The sequence below is a fragment of the Planococcus citri genome, chromosome 3 (assembly GCF_950023065.1).
Source record: "Planococcus citri chromosome 3, ihPlaCitr1.1, whole genome shotgun sequence".
Taxonomy (NCBI): Eukaryota; Metazoa; Arthropoda; class Insecta; order Hemiptera; family Pseudococcidae; genus Planococcus; species Planococcus citri.
In genome coordinates this window covers 5,356,725-5,378,167 of record NC_088679.1, presented here as the reverse complement: position 1 = coordinate 5,378,167, position 21,443 = coordinate 5,356,725, and the positions used below count along the sequence as shown (strand labels likewise).

The 21,443-nt window shown below is 34.1% G+C and overlaps 2 protein-coding genes across 5 annotated transcripts in view; both read left to right on the top strand.

Moving 5' to 3' along the window:
* Positions 1 to 33: 33 nt before the first annotated feature.
* sp3 (spermathreecae) lies at positions 34 to 7,102 on the top strand. 2 transcript variants are annotated; one of them, XM_065357720.1, is made up of 17 exons: positions 34 to 392; positions 467 to 657; positions 738 to 899; positions 975 to 1,328; positions 1,397 to 1,622; positions 1,686 to 1,878; positions 1,948 to 2,113; positions 2,192 to 2,347; positions 2,488 to 2,558; positions 2,699 to 2,923; positions 3,193 to 3,251; positions 3,395 to 3,599; positions 3,818 to 3,895; positions 3,974 to 4,263; positions 4,354 to 4,515; positions 4,654 to 4,745; positions 4,844 to 7,102. In XM_065357720.1, the coding sequence occupies exons 1-17, from the start codon at positions 296 to 298 to the stop codon at positions 5,429 to 5,431; spliced, it is 3,315 nt and encodes a 1,104-aa protein (XP_065213792.1). In that variant the 5' UTR covers positions 34 to 295; the 3' UTR covers positions 5,432 to 7,102. The 2 variants fall into 2 exon arrangements, with proteins under 2 accessions (XP_065213792.1, XP_065213793.1); XM_065357721.1 differs by lacking the exon at positions 2,699 to 2,923.
* A 430-nt stretch (positions 7,103 to 7,532) lies between these two features.
* Positions 7,533 to 21,443, top strand: part of LOC135841092 (uncharacterized) — a 28,500-nt gene continuing 14,589 nt past the window's right edge. The window contains exons 1-3 of one of the 3 annotated variants that reach the window (XM_065357892.1): positions 7,533 to 7,809; positions 8,314 to 8,451; positions 10,871 to 19,464. In XM_065357892.1, coding sequence (XP_065213964.1) covers positions 14,543 to 17,275 — 2,733 coding nt within the window. In that variant the 5' untranslated portion in view covers positions 7,533 to 7,809; positions 8,314 to 8,451; positions 10,871 to 14,542 and the 3' untranslated portion in view covers positions 17,276 to 19,464. Of the gene's footprint in view, positions 7,810 to 8,313; positions 8,452 to 10,870; positions 19,465 to 21,443 lie in introns of those variants that run through there. The other 2 variants (XR_010557843.1, XR_010557842.1) reach the window with 2 other exon arrangements.

Sequence of the window (21,443 nt, the reverse complement as noted above, 5' to 3'; positions counted from 1 at the left end):
ACCTTTCGAAATAATTGGAAAACACGAATGACGTCATTAGAAATCATTGATATTTGATAAGAAAAAGACTCTTCCTAGTTTCCTGTCGATGAGAAATTCAAAAATTATTCATATTTCGAGGAAATGAAGGTTGAAATTAAAAATTCCCCGTTTCGTATCCGTTTCTAACTCATTTATATCATGTTCGATCGCGAGATAATCAAGTAATACATGTAATTTGTTTTACATGCTGATCAAATACCAGCTCAATATGTAAAGAAACTCAGTGATTTATCATCAAATAGAAGCATACAATATGGAAATTTTTCGTACGGAAAATTTCTTCGTACTCTTATGTGGTGAAAGTAGCCTTTGGATCGATAAAAAATCCGGAGAATTATCCATTAAACCAGGTAAGTGTGTCTATTACTCGTCTCTGATTTTTATTGTATTACAAAAATCTATACCTTTTCACATTTAATTTCAGCTTGGGAACTGGCTAATGGACAAGATCCGGAATGTTTGGGTATATTTTTCGGTTTCATCGGTCGTATTCAATGCCCAGTTATCGAGGATTACATATTACTAGTCAGAGAAAGCGTTTGTGTTGGAGAGTTACCTTCTGGACATGCTGTGCATAAGATCAAATCTATAGCTATGTTCAATCCTACAGTCGATGTGAGATTTCTTAAACTGTTTCAATGTACCTGTACTCATCACACTCTTGTATTAATCATCTTCGTGTACGATGTTTCTAGTTTTATCAAGATTTGAATTTGAAACCGTGTTCTAAACATCATAGAATCGCCTACATGCAAGAACAAAATATCGCCAATTCAGCCATATCAAAGACATGGACTTCGTTAAAAACGGCTACTACTAATATTAAAACATCGGCTCAGAGTAGTACTCCTCTACAAGTATGATCATTTTGCATACATTAGTCGTATTTCGTAGTAATCTGCGTTGAATTAACGAACGTGGATTCGTTTCAGTTCCCTAATCAGAACCGTAAAGAAGCCAGAGAACGTGAAAAATATAAAAGACGTATTAAGGAAGAGCTGCATAGAATATTCACAGATACAGATTCGTTTTACTTTTGTCCAGCCGGAGGCGATATTACCAATTCTACTTACAGACAATACTTATTTTCCGAAAAGGATAGCGAAAATTACGAATCGAATTTATTGGATTACGTAGACGAAAGATTCTTCTGGAATCAACACATGTTACAAGATATTATCAATATAGATTCACCTCTAGCTAAAGTATGGATTATGCCTATTATTCAAGGCTACGTTGAAATCAAGCAATGCAAAACTTTTTTCAAAGAAAATCAGAAGCACGAAGTAAATTTTTCACTCTCTACTTTCTAATTTTCGATTTCAGTTGTAATAATGAATAACTTTCTGCGCAGGTTTTCACGATATCATTAATCAGCCGTCGTAGTCGTCACAGAGTTGGTACTCGATATAAACGCAGAGGGCTCGATGAACATGGCCACTGTGCTAATTACGTAGAAACCGAACAAATACTCCAATACAAATCTCACGTAGTTAGCTTTGTGCAAATCAGAGGTTCGATTCCGCTCTTTTGGTCTCAGCAAGGGTATAAATATCGACCTCCTCCGCAGCTTCATAAAAGTAAGAAATTTTTCTCGAGTATAAGCTTCGTCGAATAGTTTGATAAAAGGTGTTCTTTTACAGGTTACGAAGAAAACCAGGTCGCTTTTGAGAAACATCTGTCCGAAGAGATTGAAATGTACGGTCCAGTAGCTATAGTCAATTTAGTAGAGAGAACCGGTAAAGAAGCTGTGGTAGGAGATGAATATGCTGAACACATTTGTTCATTTGATAATGAAAAAATTACCTATATTACTTTCGATTTACACTATTACTGGTCAGTATTGGAGATTTAATTGGGTTTTGGAATCTGGTGGAAGTAATAATCGATGTAATTTGTTTTTAGTCGTGGTATGAAATTTGAGAACGTATCGTTATTGATCGACGAAATACAAGATGAAATTAGTCGTATGAATTATACTTGGGTTGATAATCAAGGTTTGATTTCGAAGCAAAATGGAACTTTTCGAGTCAACTGTATCGATTGTTTAGACAGAACGAATGTTGTTCAGGTATGTGATTTTAGATACGAGTTTGTTCGATATTTTTACTCGTAGAAAAGCGAATAATTTTGAATTATTTTTGTACAGACTGCTATAGCTCGAGAAGTGATGATGTCGCAGCTGATAAAATTGGGACTAATGTCGCCGGAAGCGCCTTATAATTTGCTTTCAATTACTCAACAGATGTGGGCTAATAATGGCGATGTAATTAGCAAACAATACGCTGGTACAAATGCTTTAAAGGTGAGAATACCTACTGAGTATTTTCCAAGAGTGATCTGGTTGAACCAGTTTGATCCGCTTACGAAGTCATATCGACTCATTATCTGAATTTTTCCCAATGCATCGTTAAATTCTCGACTGATCAACAATTTCATTTACAGGGCGACATCACTCGAACCGGTAACAGAAAAATAAGTGGCCTAATGAAAGATGGAATGAACTCAGCCAATCGGTAAATCAATTTCGTATACTATTTAACCCCTTTATCTACTCCTCCAGTCTTCTCAGCCACCCTAAGTTGATCTGCACGATGAAAAAATTCGATCCCATTTCGCATCAATTTGTAACCATTTTTGAAATTTCTTTGTCCAGTTATATCCGAAGCCATTACGCCGAGCATTATACGCAGATTTGTCTGGAATTAATGCAAGGTGAACCTCTAGATTGTGAGACTTCATTAATTACGTTGGTAGATTCAGTTGCGTTACCGTTACTCGATCAATTTAATCTTCCTATGTATCAGGTCACAGATTCGACTGAAAATTTTGTTTTCATCAATGAATTACGTGTGACCGAATTTCTATACTTGTTTTCGAGGTTAGTTAATCAACTTATGCATTATTTCATTCGCGTAGAACAAGCTGAATCTGAACTACCAACGTATCAACGAATTTTTCGCTTCGATAATTTTTTTTATTCTTGTTGGCTTTTTGATTAACGTTTTACCATTCTCTAGAGTTTAGCTTTCACTCTGCAGCAAATAATCCTCTAATTCCTCGAATGGTTTTGATTTTTCGAAATGACTAAAAAATTAATCACTCGTCGAATTAGTGTTATCGAGTTTAAAACTGTCGATTATTTTTCAGGTATTATTTGAACCGATTCAAAGATACGACCAGACAAGCTGCTTTGGATATAATGTTGGGTAAGTTGTGATCCAGAATTATGGACATTTTTTTTATTTTTTCACTTCATTGTGAATTTCAACTGAATTGTTCTTCTTTTCGGTTATGAATTTGTGACTATAGCCCTTAAAGCATTAGATTTATTCTATTTTCATGTTCTCAGGTAATAATATCGAAGAGCATATCAATCAGCAATCTAACAGCAGTGAAGATGACGAGGAAGATAGCCCAGATAGTCCGATCAACGAAGAAGAACATTTACTAACAATCGAACGTATAAAACAAGTTATCGAAGACGTGAAAAAATTATTGATCGAAGATCCGTGTTCGGTTATTGCATCGTGGGCGTTATTGAACGCCGATTATCAGTCAGTATTTTGTAAATGTATATTAGCCCTATAAATTATGGTCATTTCATATCAACTTTACTCACATGGGACAGGGAGGGATCCCAATTCCCACTGGCAGAATAGACTTGACTTCAAAGCTCGGGTCGAATTGACATGAAATGACCCAATAGTTGAAATCTTCGTACTCGTATGAATCTCGATTGATCAATATCTTGTTTTGATGTTTTCTTGTGCAGGAATATTCATGAAACTTCTCATAGCGCTGAAATAGATACAATTTTAGTTTTAACACGTGCTTCCTGTTTCTTAGCAGAGTAAGTCGAGCTTTTAAAATCACAATCGTCGAGAATCTCAACGATTGGCGAACGTTCGAGTAATGATTATTTTTTCAGTTACGACGGCGAACTCGATAAAGTAACCAAATTCCAAGAAATTCCTCTAAAAAATCTCAAATTATTGGAAATCATCGTTTGGAATAATCCAACTAGTCCGTCAAACTCTTCTGGTCACATGCAAAAACTAAGTCCATCGAAGAACTCGCAAAATACTCCGGTCTTCGTCTTACATTATTGTCCAAATCCAGAAAAACCCAACGTCACGATGCATTATAATTTCAAGTCGACCAATTTACGATTCTTTAATAATATCGCGGTCACTATCAAAACCGACGAAGAGAAAATAGGTTCGTGTCATTGATTCAATATGCTTTCCAAACAAAGTTTGTTCTTCGTTTCATTGAGTAATGAATTTTCTTTATTATTTCGTGTTTTAGAATCATTGAGAGCGATTGCTGAAACTATTCAAGTGGCTTATGAAGTGGATGGACTTGGAGAGTTGGAGCTCAATGTGCGAATGTTACAACGTAAAGGATCCTTATTGATGCCAGATAATTTGAAAACTTCCGATGTGCAGTTTTCGTCTTTGAAGAATGTTGGTGAGTTGATGTTTTATTCATCGAGAAATTCAAACCGAAGTGAATAAAAAATATTTTCGGTGGTTTTCGAAATATTTTGTTTTTTTGGTTGTTTTAATTGGTAAATGATTAAAAACTTGAATGTTTGCTTGCTCGTAGGTTCTAAAGCATTATCTAACGTTTCGCAGCAGTTCAGTAAGTTCAACAAATTTGGCCAAAATTTCAGATTCTCGAAAAATAAAGATAAAACTGTAAGTTTTTTCGAGCTCGTAGCAGATTTTAAAATTATATTTTATTTCTATCTTCTTCCAAACCGTAAAATCGTCTTACTTTACCCCAATTTTTCCAGGTCCCAGACACATCGATCGAGCTAACAGACACAAACACCTCTCAAGAAGCCTTCTTACCTACAGCTGGCATCGTATTAAGCAACGCAGACATAGAATCAGCTCTGAAAAAAGATCCGGTTACTGGAACATCAACCGAATGCGTCCAACGTTGTGATTCCGGCGCCAATCCTGAAATCATTATAGATAAAGCTTCCGCTAGTCTTCCCCTCGGAGCTATTTCGAGTCCAGAAGTAAAAATGGAAAAAAGTCACTCATCCGACGGTGTCGATACTCTCGTACTAAAAGAACAAATCGGACGGAGTAGTTCGGATAAAGATCTTTCTCTTAATTTATCCTCAAGTGCGCACGAAGATAACGCTTTTCGATCACTGAGATCCGGATTCACTAGCGCTACCACAGCACTGGTCAGTCCTTCGTCACCGTTGTCTAAACTTGCCAAAGGTATGCAAAACCTTAGTTCCAATTTGGATCCTAGAAGGTTACGTAATTTCGAACGTACTCAAGAAAGCTTTCAAATCAGCGAAAATACGAAAGTCAAGGAGAAATGGGCCTCCACTCAATGTAAAAGTAAATTAATCGCGTTATAATACTCTAATCTCAGTCCTTCACTCTCTATTTTTTGTCGTATTTTTTATACAACCTTCGTCCATTTTAGATCCATTTCCTTTGGTTTTTCTTTTTTTGTTTTTATTATATTTTGTTTTCGTTTTTTTATGTGTCTATTATTAGTTACCATACTTACAATATGATGTGTATATCGTTATTTTATTCATTTTTTTTTTCGTGAGCAGTTACGAACGAATAATTAGGTATTATTTACCCAGATATGCTAAATACTGCAGTTTAGTTAAATTATTCAATCAGTATTCCCAGTTTTGAATATTATCCTTATCTTTTCTATACGTACCCTTATATTACAATCTGTATACGTTAAATTACATTAGCATAAAATACTCATTGTTCATTATCAGTGACCGGAATACAATGAAGTTTCGTAGTAAACTTCTTCTAGTCCAATCCCAGTATGCTTTCAATCAGCCTACATCAGTCATTCAATCATTCGAAAACATGGAAATACGATCTCGGAATGAAAACTCAGCACTTACACACTCTCACCCATATTATTTTCTGGTCCGACTATTTTTAAGCTCAGATAATCTTAATTTTGAATCATTATAATTTACATAAGCTTTATTCGCTTCAACTCACGCATTTAATTTAATTTTACCCGTATGTACTATAGAACTTAAGAAGTTCCACTTCGAAATCATTCCAGGAAATTTTTGCTCCGCTGCTACAAACTTCATATTTACACAGAATTGAAAAATACAATACGAATGCGAATGTTTTTTAATACGTAATTTTTTTCAACATGTCCTCTGGCCCGTCAATTATCTACCGTTACCTCTTTTACGTGCATTTCATTCTTGGTTTCGATATCATGAAAAAGTTTTCCAACATTTTTGTTTTATACGACGTTGCAAAAATTTCTTTGTTATTTTTATATTCATCTGGTTCTAGTCGGTTGTGATATTTTAATTATTATAATAGCGTTCCATTTTTTCATCCGGTGTATCTTACTGTCGGAAAGTTCAATCGTATGGAAATTCAAATAGAAATAACGAAAATTTTTTCATAGAAATTTGGAACAGTTTGGCTTCAGATAGGTACTTGAATTTAACTGTATCTTGAAGTCAGAAGGTTCTAAAAGTACCTTCAACGAATATGTTATTTTACTCTTACCCATCCATTTTATACATCTAAAGTAGGTACCTACATAAATAATAATTCAAATGATATTACTTAATTTTTCCCTACGTTGATATACACTATCTACTTATAGTAAACGTTATTTTCTTGGTTCGTGAACTTTTTTTCTTATCGTTTCAATTTATAGGACTTATATACATGAGTGATATTTCGCGTACAAGGTATTTTTTTTTCAGACTAGTTTTTCAACTAGGTTAAAATTTAACCATCGTCTTGTTCTAACTCTAAGTAGTGATTTTACAAGCTTTAAATCTACTTCGGGTAGTTCATAAATTAGCGAAATTTTATTGGTTAAATTTTACCCCTATGACATAATAATTATGTATGTGTACCTACTGTGTGTAGGTAACTGAAAAACTAGCTTTTTATAGGTTAAGATTTCTATTACCTACGGAGCTTCTCTTAACTTATAAGAAATTTATATTAGTTGATTGTGTATGCACGTTCACGTGTATTGTTTTACATTAAAGCTTGCTTGTGTATCTGTTTTCATTGTCTTCTTGTGCTGTAAAGTTTCCTTCGAGTGTTCCTATTTACTGCTGTGAGTTTGAATTTATTGAGTTTATGAAGTAGGTGCACCTACAAAAATCGGCGGATTTTGATTAAATTTAGCAAAGACCTTCATTTTGAGTTGAAAGTTACTCAGAAAAAATTTTAGCTTGAGAGGTGCTCCTGGTGGAGAGAAATTGACTCTCAGAGAGGGAACATTTTGGAAAAAATCGTGGTTTTTTCGCTCCTGTCGTAACTCAACCTGTTTCATGGACCTGGCCAAAATGAAAATAAGACTACTTTTAAGGTTTTACTAAGCGGTTGAAAATTTGAAAATCGCAGATTTTTAAATAAATTTGTGTTTTGAAAATCTTTTCTTCGCAGATATTTCGTATTACTTAATTATGTCGAAATATTGAAAGATAGGTACTTATTATTCCTGAAACCAGGGAAATATTTTGATGTGGATACCTATAGAAAAATGATACCCATCTAATCGTTTTGTGTAATCGGAAAGACAATCAGATAAATCCACACTCTCATTTAATCTGATTGAAGTTCACTTCATGCACTAATATTCGTCTTTCATCATTTCAATTTCGTCCTTTGCTTTCAGTAATCTTATTTAAAAAAAAAACAAACATGAAAATCATATTCGCTATTGTTGTAGTTCTCTCAGCAGTGATTTTATTGGACATCGTTTCTGGTAAATAGATTTAAATCTGATATAATAATATTCTTAACGATTTACTTACCTATTTGCTAGTTTTACCACCATTATACCAATTCGGTATTTATTACTTACGTAATGAATTAATAGACATTTTAATGATTTCATAAAAATATTGTAGGTGAGTACTAATAACGAACCGATTTGCTTGAAATTTTGCACATTGATAGTGAATAAGATGTAAATGACCCTTCTCTACGGTACTACGAAAAATGTTCATTTTGGAAGTGTTTTAGGGGGGAAAGAAATTTTCAAATTGAAAAAAGGGAGGCAAAAACGATATTTTTTAAAATCAGACGTTATACCTACCTATTTAAATAATTCGCTAATTTACACCAGTCTACAAAATTTGAACCAAAAATTAGTTCAGTAGGTTTCTCTTGACACGAAGATTGGTGATTTCAAAAATTACCCCAAAACGCTTTGTATAGGAATGTATGTATTTTCTGAAATTAATACCAACGGTAAATTATGTTTCAGTTATAAGTACGAGTAATAATACCCCTGATTATGAAAAGCTGAAAGCGGAATGCGGAAGTGAAGATCTAATCCGTTATATCAATAATCTCGAGAAAGAACGCGATGAATTTCGGGAAATGGTTGACGTATTTGTAGAACGTAAGTGAATTTTTTTACATCATTTACTAGTTATTAATTTGGTACTGGTATACTGCCAATAGGCATTCTCCCGTACTTACATAGGTACATTGATATAACATTGACAAACTTGAATAAAAATTTTAAGTACCATCGTCCCAATAGGAAGTATTCTAAATTAGGTCCATTGATCAAGAAGCTGGATTGCTTCTGGTTTTGGATGTTCATGTAGTCTCTTTTCATGAGTTGACGTGGGAAAGGATAGAAGTGATGATCGCCGATCAGAACGCTGATATTTCGTTGATCTACGAAAAACCTACTTTGAAAATTGAAGGGGCAGGGGTATAAGGATTTTCGTAAATTCAATTTTCTGGAATAATATTTGAAGACGAACAAAAAAAGGTTCTTTGACTAAATTGCCTATCTCTAAAACTGAAGGCTCCATGGTCAAATAAATTTTTATTGGTGTCTCAAAATTTTTGTAAATTTTTGTTTCTGGCTCCTTCAATTTGAGGCATACGTTTCCAAAACGCACTAAGTCCATTTTCATAGATTTTGAGGTTGCAAGGCCATCTAGCATAAAGTTGCATCCCATAATGGCTGATTTTTTGATATGTTATGCCCAAGAATCTTGGCTACAGCATATTAAAAAATCAACCAATTTGAGCCATTTCTACGTATCCAAATTGTACTAAGTACCATGAATTTCTTATCAATATTTTTTTGGACTTATTAGTGCGTTTTGGAAACGTATGCTTCATTTCAAAGTTGAACAATTTCATGAAATGACATTTTTTGCTCGTCTTATAAAAAGTTACACAAGAATTTATCTTCAAAATTGTGACAAAAATTCAACTTTTGAAAATTTTTGAAAAACTTGGAAAAAATTTACTTATTCTATGTGTATTTGCAAAGTATGATTGCCCGTAGCCCCTTTGGTTTTAGAGATAGGGTCTAGCTTTTTTGTTCGTCTTGAAAAATTATTCCAGAATAGTAGTATAGGGGTCACTATAGAACACTCCCGGGCACACCCGGAAGTGTTCTATACTGACCCCTACACTACAGGAAGTTTGTTGTTGTTGTTGTTGTTGTTGTTGATGCAGTTGCAGTTGCAGTTGCAGTTGCAGTTGCAGTTTGTTGTTGTTGTTGATGCAGTTGCAGTTTGTTGTTGTTGTTGTTCTATATTCTATAAATTTACTGGATATAGAACAGTTGATGAGGAAGTGTTCTATAAATTTACTGAATATAGAACACTCACTAGGTCAATGACCTTAACCCAGAAGTATTCTATAATATTATCGGATATAGAACACTAGATTGACGACCTTGACCTATAGTTACCTAATCTAAATATATCTAATACTTAATCTAAAATAACATTAACCAATTACCTATATTATACTTAGTATAAGTAACACAGCACAAACAACTGACATGTGTGAGATCAAAACAAGTTCTGACTTCTAACGAGCAGTGCACTCCTATTTATATATTTTTCATTACCCCCACTCCTAATGAAATAGTAGGAAAAAAGGAGTGGGGACGCGTGTGCAACTTCTACAAAACACGTCTGTCATGTATGAGATCCCAATGAGTTGTGACTCCTAATGAACAGCGCACTCCTATTTATAGGTTTTTTATTACCCCCCCCCCCCCACTCCTAATCAAATAGAAACAAAAAAAGGAGTGGGGGATGTGCGCGCATCTTCTACAAAACACGTCTGTCATGTATGAGATCCCAATGAGTTGTGACTCCTAATGAACAGCGCACTCCTATTTATTGGCTTTTCATTACCCCCACTCCTAATCAAATAGAAAGAAAAAAAGGAGTGGGGGGATGCGCATGCAACTTCTACAAAACACGTCTGTCCTGTATGAGATCCCAATGAGTAGTGACTTCTAATGAACAGCGCACTCCTATTTGTAGATTTTTCATTACCCCCACTCCTACTTATATATTTTTTTTTCATTACCCCCACTCCAACTTCTATCTACAGACATGTTGTGCAATAATTCTCAGAAGTGCTTATCTTATCAACAGGACATGAGTCATCAGTTTTAACTTGTGGTAAACAAGGTGGTATTCTCTTTGATCTTATCTTAATTTTTTGTTTTATCTAGCTAGAATACTCAGAATTTTTTATCTTAGCAACAGGAAATGAGTCATCAGTCTCAATTTGTTTTTTTTTTTAATTGAAATAATTTTTTGAATTTATTTCTTTGAAACATGATTTAAAAAAAAAAAAAAAAAAAAAACTATTTCATATTTTTTGCACTACTACTACTACTATTTACTAAGTGATTACTTGATTGGTCAAAGGATTGTAAATGACTTTACGATCCATAATCATAACTAGGTGTAATTTGGCATTGATTGGAAAGCCTTCACGAAGATTGATGAGCAATTTTGCATTGATCAGTGAATCTTTAACTGTTTCAGGCTGATGTGAACAATCAATTGCAATCATAGGGTACTTGGACAAAAAAGTACCATAATCACAAATAGGATCACGCTCTTGTCTATTATAATATGATTTGGGGAATGACAGAAACATATCATACAAATTACCAGCTTTTCTTTCGCTAACTTTAACATTGAGACGATCTTTGGGGTATAGCCAGTAGTTGTTAATGGACAATTGCACATTTTCTACATTAAATAATTCAAATTGACTCATTCTTTTATTAATACTGTAGCTAGAGTCTTTTTGAAACGCTACAATAACCCACTTTACACGGGAATAGGCAACAGGTATTTCCCAGGTGTACTCTGTAGATTGAGCAGGGATTGCTGTGCATTGATATAACCAATGACGGTAAAACATAGTAAAATTAGTATTACCCAATACTTCTTTTCTCAACTTAATTTCTTTATCTATTCGAAGTTTTACATGTCTCATTCGCCAAATAATTTCTTTAAATATCACAGTGACATTATACCCTGTATTATCTGAATACATCATTATATTGTCAGATGCAGTAGTATTATGAAATATCAAGGATTGTGGTACACGTACCATACATTGACGAAAATCTTCAAAGAAACCCATCACTTCACTCAATGGTTTTATTATAGTGAAGTATCCTTGATCATTGATCAGGTTATTTGACGAATTAGGATATATATCCCAACCAGATAATGAGCGTGACATATTTGGTTGAAAAGATAATAAACCTTTCATAGTTGTAGCCGTTCCTGGTTTTCTAATGTCATCAATTTTATTGTCACCAATTTTATACTCAATGTGATCAAAACGATGTAAAATACCATTTGTATCAAAAGCAATTTTAGTGGGATCAATAGGCTTTACATTTTTAGTAGCGGTTTCAGTTGTTTCTTCAAGTTTGATTTGACCTGTGAAAACTAGTACACTTTCACAAGGTAATGTTATGATGTCCTCACTATATATAGTGATTGGAAATTCCCCACCAGCCTGATTAATATCTTCAGATTGTGGTGGTTTATAATCATTATACTCAAAATGTTCGATGAAATCATCATAATTTTCTTCAATATGTGCCATTGAAATATTATATCAAGTTAGCATTCATGTACTACTATTTATAGTTTTTTTGAAAGAATTCTTTGTATAAGTCATACAATTGTACACGATTTTTAATACCAGTCATGTGGTAGCCTGAGTTTTTATACAGGAATCAAACTTTTTCTTATATTTACATTTTTCACTTTCCACATCAATCACAAGAAAACCATATGGTTCATACCAACAACTATTACATATGGAACGGAACTTATCAAATGTGACATCTGTTACATATTCAGTGTAAACCTGTCTCAAGTTGACTAAATCTTGTCTAAATAAGATGACATAATTAAAGTTTTCACGAATACCACTCTTTTTTGGTATTTTAGTGTATGTTTGACTTAGGTAAAAACATGAAATATTTCTGTGTCTACCTCGCAGAAAAAAATTTGCTACTTTATCTTGCTTCTCTGTCAATATGTCATCAAATATGATTATTGAATCATTTTCCAATTCTTCAGGCTCAGGTAGGATTTCAGAAGCTACCTCATGAATGTTAATCATCTGCTTTTTACTTTTCTTCCCTTTATTGTGGTTATATATGAGTTCACGAAGAGTTTTGTACTTTTCCTGGTAACTAGTTTTGGAACACAAGTACAAATGCCGAAATGGTCGAATATATACTAACATGGTAAGAAGTAAATTTGACTTGCCAGCACCACTAGGTCCAAACATACCGCAACGGATGACATCAGGGAACATTTCCACCTTACGATGTGGTTTTCTTACATTATTATCAAAATTAATAACATTAATGCTGTTTTTTAATTTTTGGGAACTCATATTATCTTTGTTGTATCACAATGCTGGTAATTGATACTTCTATTTATAGATTGAGGTTTACACATTTGCTCTCAAATTAAAAGACAGGAAATGAGTCATCTGCTATTTTCATCTTATCAGAATGGCAATTAGCAACACATTGAAGCACAGGAAATGAGTCAGCATAACATAAATTATCAACCATTTTTATCTTATCTCAAATCAAACTATTAAAAAAATGAGTCATCATTGCTATTTTTATCTTATCAGGATAGCAGCACATCAAAGCACAGGAAATGAGTCAGCATTCTATAAAATATTATCAACAATTTTAATCTTATCTTGAATTTTTATCTTATTAGAAAGGCAGCATTCCCTTTGATCTTGATTTTTGTTTTGTCTAGCAAGAATTCTCAGAAACTCTTATCTTATCAACAGATATGTTGCGCAATAATTCTTAGAAACTCTTATCTTATCAATAGGAAATGAGTCAGCATTCCATAAATTATCAACAATTTTAATCTTATCTTAAATTTTTATCTCATTAGGAAGGCGGCATTCTCTTTGATCTTAATTTTTGTTTTGTCTAGCCAGAATTCTCAGAAACTCTTATCTTATCAACAGACATGTTGTGCAATAATTCTTAGAAACTCTTATCTTATCAACAGGAAATGAGTCATCATTTTAACATGTATTTATAGATTTTCCATTACCCCCACTCTTTTTCAACATACCCCCACTCTTTTTATTTACTCTATCTGTGGTTAAGAAAAGTATAAATAGAGGTCCCAAGCACAAATTTCTCATTATGTTTTTAAAATGCCGTGCAACACAGTTGTTAATTGTGATAGTTCGTTAGTTAATAATTGTAACAGTTCAGTGATTGATAGTAATTGTTCGGTAATTGATCGTAATTGTTCGGAAGTTATTCGTAATTCTTCGGTGATTGTTTGTAATTGTTCGGTAATTGATTGTAATTGTTCTGAAGTTATTCATAATTCTTCGGTAATTGATCGTGATTGTTCGGTAATTGTTCGTAATTGTTCGGTAATTGATCGTGATTGTTCGGTAATTGTTCGTAATTGTTCAGTAATTGATCGTGATTGTTTGTGTATTGTCTGTCTAACATAGCTTGAGCTGAATTGTGTCATTTGCATAAGCCGAATTCCAACAAATTTTTCATGAATTTTTCCAAATTTTTTTGGTTCCCAAAATTTTTTAGAGAGTAAAAATTGTTGGCTATGTTTATTTTGCATGTTTATTTATGGCTGATTGGCTGGGAAAAGATTTATTGAAATAAATCAAGATAAAAGCTAATCAATTTGGGAAACCCTTCTGTTATTCCTTTTTGGCTTCCATAAAATGCAACTGACACAATTCAGCTCAAGCTATGTTGGACGGACAATACTGATCGTGAGTGTTCAAGTATAAATCATAATAATCCGTGTATTGATCGTGAGAGTTCGGGTAATATTTGTGATAATTCGCGTGGTTTAAAAAGAAAAATTGTTTCGGTCAGTGATATCAATGTTGAAAACCTTCCAATTAAGAAGCGTATACTACAACGATATACAGCTTCTAATCAAGATGAAGTTGAACCAACACAGAATATCTACTTTGGTGGAGGAGTTGATGGTAATACCACTGTTAATATTACTACCAGTGATGCTGCTGCTCCAACTGATGAGATTTCCAAGGTAGGCGATTCTTCAGACATTGATAATGATGATGATAATGACCATGACGACTATACATCACTGGAATATATTAAAGTGAAAGAAATCAACTCCCAAATCACCAAGAGAATGGGTGTACAGTTCCGGGATTATGAAATGCAACTGAAAAAAGATGTTGAAAAACTGCCACCAGTTGACCTCATAACCAAATCACTTGAAGAGATGCTGAATTTTTCCAAACAACAGTCACAGTTCCGGAAAGGTGATAAAATTGATCTCGGGGTAAGTAACCCTCAATTCGGCCATCGCTATATTTCCACGGGTTATAGAAAAGAAGATGATCATATTGACGCATTAAAGGAGAAATTAATGCAAATTCTCACTTCGGATGGGACTGTTGATCTCTTCAAATGTACATTCAACGTACACACAATAACCATGCCACATGGTGGAGCAAGAACACGTATAGTTAACCTGGCCAAAGATTTACACACAAAGAAAAGTGTTGTTGAAATTAGAAATAATGATAACTTGTGTGGACCACGAGCCATCATTGTGGGACTCACCTATTATCAGAATAATATTCTTGGTCGTCAGTTAGAATCCTCTCATATTAAAACCATCAGAATGGGTAGACTGATTCAGAAAGAACTGGCTGAAGAATTGTGTAGACATATCGGATATAATTTGGAAGATACTGAAACTGGTTTTACCCTCAAAGATTTCAAGAAAGTTGAAGAAAAACTTGACATTCAAATAACAGTGTTAAATGCAGATTTCAACAACAGTGTATGCTACAGAGGTGATGAAAAAGATGTTAAGATACATCTCTACAAGCAAGGTGAACATTATGACACAATCACCAACATGAAAGCCTTCTTTGGGTCTAAAAATTTCTGTGAAAAATGCCTAACATCATATGCAAAGAAAGATAAACATATCACCTGTGTGAAAGGTGCCAAATGTTATCTATGCAGAGATGTGAAACACGACCCTGAAAGTATCAGGCGTGTTTTTTGTAAAGATTGTAATAGATACTGCATGAATGAACAGTGTCTGAACCAGCATAAATCATTTGTATGCAAAACATGGTACAAATGTAAGACTTGTAATGAGCTTGAGAGACATGATAATGCAGAAAACCATAAGTGTGGTTACGCCAAATGCCGGAACTGCAAGCAAATTGTGGAGAAAGCAACTCATAAATGCTACATGACAATGACAAGCGCCAAGGGAGGAAAATGTGAAGGAGGCTGCCAGAACTGTGATCCAACATCAAAGATAAAAAATAAAAAGTGTACCTACACCGAAAAGTATATTTTCTTCGATTATGAAGCTCAGCAAGAGACAGGTCAACATATACCAAACCTGATTATTGCTCACGATTTTTCTGGAAATGTCTACAGCTTCAATACTAACGATGACTTCTGTGCATGGCTCATTAGTAGAAAGCATAAAAACTACACCGCTATAGCTCATTATGCACGAGGATATGATGCCCATTTCATTCTTCAGTATTGCCTAAAACAAACAATTTTACCTAAGACAATTTATAATGGCAGCAAGTTAATGGAACTGAAGATCAAGACCCTCAAATTACGTATCATCGATAGTCATTGTTTTGTTCCATCGGCACTTTCAGACTTTCCAAAGACTTTTGCACTAACTGAATTGCATAAGGGATACTTTCCTCATTTATTCAACACTGTTGAAAATAAGAATTACATCGGAAAAATACCAGATAAGAGATTCTACTGCGCAAATCGTATGAAACCTGATGCTCGAAAAAAATTTGTCGATTGGCATAATGCAAGAGTTGCTGAAGGCTATCAATTTGATATGCAAAAAGAGCTCTTTGCCTACTGCAATTCAGATGTGGATATTTTACGACGTGGATGCTTACAACTTCGAAACGACTTCCTGGGTATTGCTAACATTGACCCCTTTTGTTATATCACCATTGCCAGTGTATGCATGGCTACTTATCGTAGCATGTACCTGAAACCCAACACCATAGCTGTCCTCAACAAGGAGTTGAGTGATCAGTTCTCAGACATTTCACTCATGTGGTTGAAATCTCTCAGCAATAGCGAAAATATTGCTTATGCTGGTAATGGTGGTGAAGTATCCTTATGTGGTGTTAAAGTTGATGGTTTTGATAGTGATACCAACACTGTGTACCAATTCCATGGGTGTTTCTGGCATGGTTGTCCAGATTGTTACAACGAAGAAACTGTCAATAAGGTAAACAATTACAGCATGGGTGATTTATACCAGAAGGCAATGGATCGTACCGAACAACTGAGACTAGCTGGATTTACTGTCATAGAAATGTGGCAATGTAAATGGTTAAAATCAACCGAATATCGTAATTACAAGGCCAGCAACATTACCCAACAAATCACCAACCCCCTCAACCCACGAGATGCCTTCTTTGGAGGTAGAACCGAAGTTTTCAAGTTGAAGAAAGCAGTTGATGGTGTGAATGAAAAAATCAACTACATCGATGTATGTTCATTGTATCCCACGGTAATGTATTATGACGATTATCCAGTTGGACATCCTACGAAGATTTATTCACCTGCCAATCATGATCCGAGTTGGTTTGGTTTCATAAAATGTAGAATCTTGGCTCCGTATGATCTGATCATTCCTCTGTTACCTGTCAAAGTCATGATGAATAAAACTGAGAAACTACTTTTCCCATTATGCTTGAAATGTGCTATTGAAAGTCAAAGTAGATGTGAACACTCCGCTACCGAGCGTCAATTTGTTGGTACATGGTCGACAGTTGAGGTTAACAAGGCCATCGAAGTTGGATACCAGGTCAATACCACCTATAGTAAAAGGCCTGAGCGCTGAATCGTTATCACCTTCTGACGTCACACCTTAAGGGGACTCGATTGTGTTTACCATTTGAATTTTAACGTATGATTAAATGGCGAATTCGTGAAATTGAGTAAAACTTTCGTTGAAAAAGTTATTAAAATGATAAATAATTAATTAAATTCGTTCTAAGATGTGGTACAGTGATGAAATATTGTTGTTTTCAATCATTGGTGGTGTTGGTTTACTTTCTTTTTGTACAAAAACGAATTTTTCGCAATCTGTTGTGTTGTGTGATTTGAACATGTAGATATCAAGTGAATTGAAAAATGAAAACTAATGTGTGTATGTGCTTGTGTTTTACTCTTAACTGGAATAATGTCATAGTGAAATGAATAGACCTGAACCATAAAATCTACAATGCGTTTTAAATCTGCATATTATTGAGTACAACAATCCAATCCAACTACAAAGTGAAAGTACAATGGATAATCTAATCAAGAAACCATTAACGGCATTAACCATCAACATCTCAAAACTGAAACCAATTAGCTGAAAGTGTTCTAGTCATTAATTTATCACTCAAGTTGGTTATCATCAATCACATTGCTGCTGAAGAAACTGTGTGGTTTTCCGTTTTTTACCTGTGTAGTTGAAATGGAATTGGAAATGGAATACATACTTCGGAATAGAGTCAAGAGTGTTGATATCATTTAATTTTTGTGGGATTTTGATGAATTAAGGATTATTTGACAAATATTTCATTCGATTTCACCAGTGAGTTGTATAATATCCTTCAGAAGGTATAATTTTGTCAAGTTTATGCATTATTTTCATCTTTAATGTTGAAAAACAATGTTGTTTAACCTCGTTTTTTTATTTTTGTTTTCATTTAAATCATTCGTAGGTGATCTTAAATTCATTATGCATGTGAATAAAATATGAAAAATAAAATTTTCACCGGATTTAATTCGTTGGAGTGCATTTTTCTTTCATTTCTATAGTGTATTACCATATGTTAGATATGTAAGTATTCCCCTTTAGTGATGACGTCACAAAACAGCGCTCAGGCCTTTTACTATAGGTGGTATTGACCAGGTTCAAGAAATCTACGAAGTCTGGCATTTTGAAAAATCCAATGAAATGTGGCAGGAGTACATCGGTGCAATGATGAAAATCAAGCTGGAAACCAGTCCACATGGCTACTCTACTAACACGGAATATGCTCAAGCAGTGGAAGAACACTACAACATCAAGTTGGATATCGACCAGATAATACCCAATCCAGGCAGAAGAGCCGTTGCGAAATTGTGTTTGAACTCCCTTTGGGGAAAATTTGGTCAACGGTTGAACATGAGCCAAACAGAATATCTCACCGATCCTAATCAGCTTTATAAACTACTACTTGATGACCGTTTGGAAAACTTGCGTCTTGAATATGTGTCCGAAGAAATGGTTCAAGTGAACTACAGGCATAAGGATACATTCATCGAAGACAACTGCAAAACCAATATTTTTGTTGCTGCATACACCACAGCTAATGCAAGACTTCGATTGTATGATTTACTTCATGAAATCGGTGATGCTGCCCTCTACTGCGACACTGATTCGATTATCTATGTAGATAATGGTCTAAATACAGTAAAAACCGGTGATTTACTTGGCCAATGGACTAATGAACTCGGAGATGGTGTGTACATAACCAAATTTCTATGTACAGGTCCAAAATCGTATTATTACATCACCAATACTGAGAAAGAGTGTACGAAGGTGAAAGGATTCACCCTCAACTTTGCAAATGCCAGGCATATTAATGGTAAGGCCATGGAACGAATGCTTGAACGTGAACTTCATTGTGTCTGTGTTACCAATGTAAATATCACACGTAATACCAATACTAAACAACTTACTACTGTGTATCAACCCAAAAAATTCACCTTTGAATTCAATAAACGCTTGATTCGTAAAGACTTTTCAACCATACCTTATGGATACAAGCAATCCCTTCAAAAAAATAATGTATGAATTTTTAAAAATGATGTATAAATTTTTAAAAATAATGTATTACTTTTTCTTAAAGATATGTAACAAAAATTATTGTAAAAATTTTTAAAATGAAAAAAAAAGGAAAAAAAGGAAAATGTGAAAAAAAAACAAAGAAAAAAATGAAAAAGAAAATGTGAAAAAAAAAAATAAAAAAAATAAAAAAAAAATAAAAATAAAAAGATTTAGTCTTTAGGGTCACTTGTTTGGAGCGTGCTCCAACTACACCCTATTGAAAAAAAAAAGAAAAAAAATGAAAATGATATGACTCATTACTGGTTATCAAAGACATGATAACTCATTTCCTGTTTACATCTTTGTTCTCATATGATGAAATCAATGACTCATGACATTCCTACAAATTTTCTCCCACCACCAGTATCACTTGAAGAGTGAACCAGTGTCTTGCCTACTCCCACCACTTTTTAAAAAAAGTATAAATACAAGTATCAGTACCATTTCTAATCATTATAACACAATGGACTCTCAACTAAAAGACTTCAATGATGTTGGTGAAACAGCATTTAAACCTTTTGCCAAGTTCCAAGATTATCCAAAAGGTTCCCTATTTCATGTGTTCTCCTTCAAGAAATGCAATACCAAGTTTGGTTCAACTATTGTTGTGGAATGCGCAGAGCAGAAATTCAACTTGCCCAAAAGGTTTGATAAACTGTTTGACACTCAAGAAAAAATTGATCAATGGAATGATCAACCTGATCTAGTTCTAACTTATAATGGAACTTTGAACAACATGATACTCCTCAACATCTCTCGTTTCAACCTATAGTGGTGCTTCAAGAAAAAATTCTAGTTATTATACTAGGATGAAATCTACACATTAAAACGGCCCTTTTCAGGGCCACCAAAATGGCCCTTTTTAGGGCCGCCAAACCTAATTTTTTCATTGTGTGTGTGTGTGTGTGTGTGTATGTACTCAAACCATCATTTAAAAAAGTATAAATACATGTGTGAGCTGTCCATCCATATCATTAAAATGAAATATCTTGAGTGTTATGAAAATCTGGACTGGTGTTTCCAACAACCAAAACGACCACCATCACCACCACCTCCTCCACCACCTCCACCACCAACCCGACCACTACCACCACCACCACCCCCACCACGTACTACATCACTAGGATAGATGTAGGTTCAATTTCAGATAAGAAACCAATAACTCATGCATTATCTGCATTTTTCTTGAAAATTTTAAATTGGAAAAAATATAAATAGACCAGCAGTATGTTTTGTGTATGATACTTGTAAAGAAAATGGCATTCCAAATATCATTAACTAGTACATCTTCAATATTCAGTTTTGAATATACTGATGGTATACAACTTGATGGACCTTATGAGGTTTGTCTCAAGAGTTTTGTAACTTATAATAACATTCCAAACATATCAGAATGGAATAATAGGATAGACTTTATTGATACTAGACCTAAACAAATAGAGTCTAATGAGATACCTCAAAAACCTGATGAAACTCAAACTTTCACCAAAGACCACCCAACTTTCTATAATGTTCCAAACATACCAGAAAGGAATGATAGGATAGACTTTATTGATACAAGACTTAAACAAACAGAGTCTAATGAGATTCCTCAAAAGCCTGATGAAACTCAAACTTTTACCAGATACTTTAAAGCTCACCCAACATTCAAACTAACAATACCAAAAGGAACATATGAAATTCGTGATCTTGCCAAATATATTGAAAATCATCCATCAATTAGAAGTTCAGGAACATACTTTCACCTCAACAAGAATACTTTTAAAATGGAAATGTCTAGTCCATATGACATAGATCTTAATGTTGATCATTCTATTGCCAAGACTTTGGGCTTCACTCCACGTTTGTACAAGTCTAAAGAAATACATACTTCTGACTTGACTGTAGAAATTTTTACAGTTCAAACCATCAGAGTGAAATGCAACCTAATAAAATGTAATGTTAATAATTTGAAACAGAATGACAACACATTATATGAGTTTCCATTGCAATGTGAAAGTGGAGAAAAAATTGTTGAAAGACCACAAACCTTATGTTTTTACCCTGTGACTAGAATGGATAGCATATATCAATTGCATTTGAAAATTGTTGATCAAGATGATAATCTTGTGGATTTCCGTGGTGAACAGATCTCCATAACATTAGG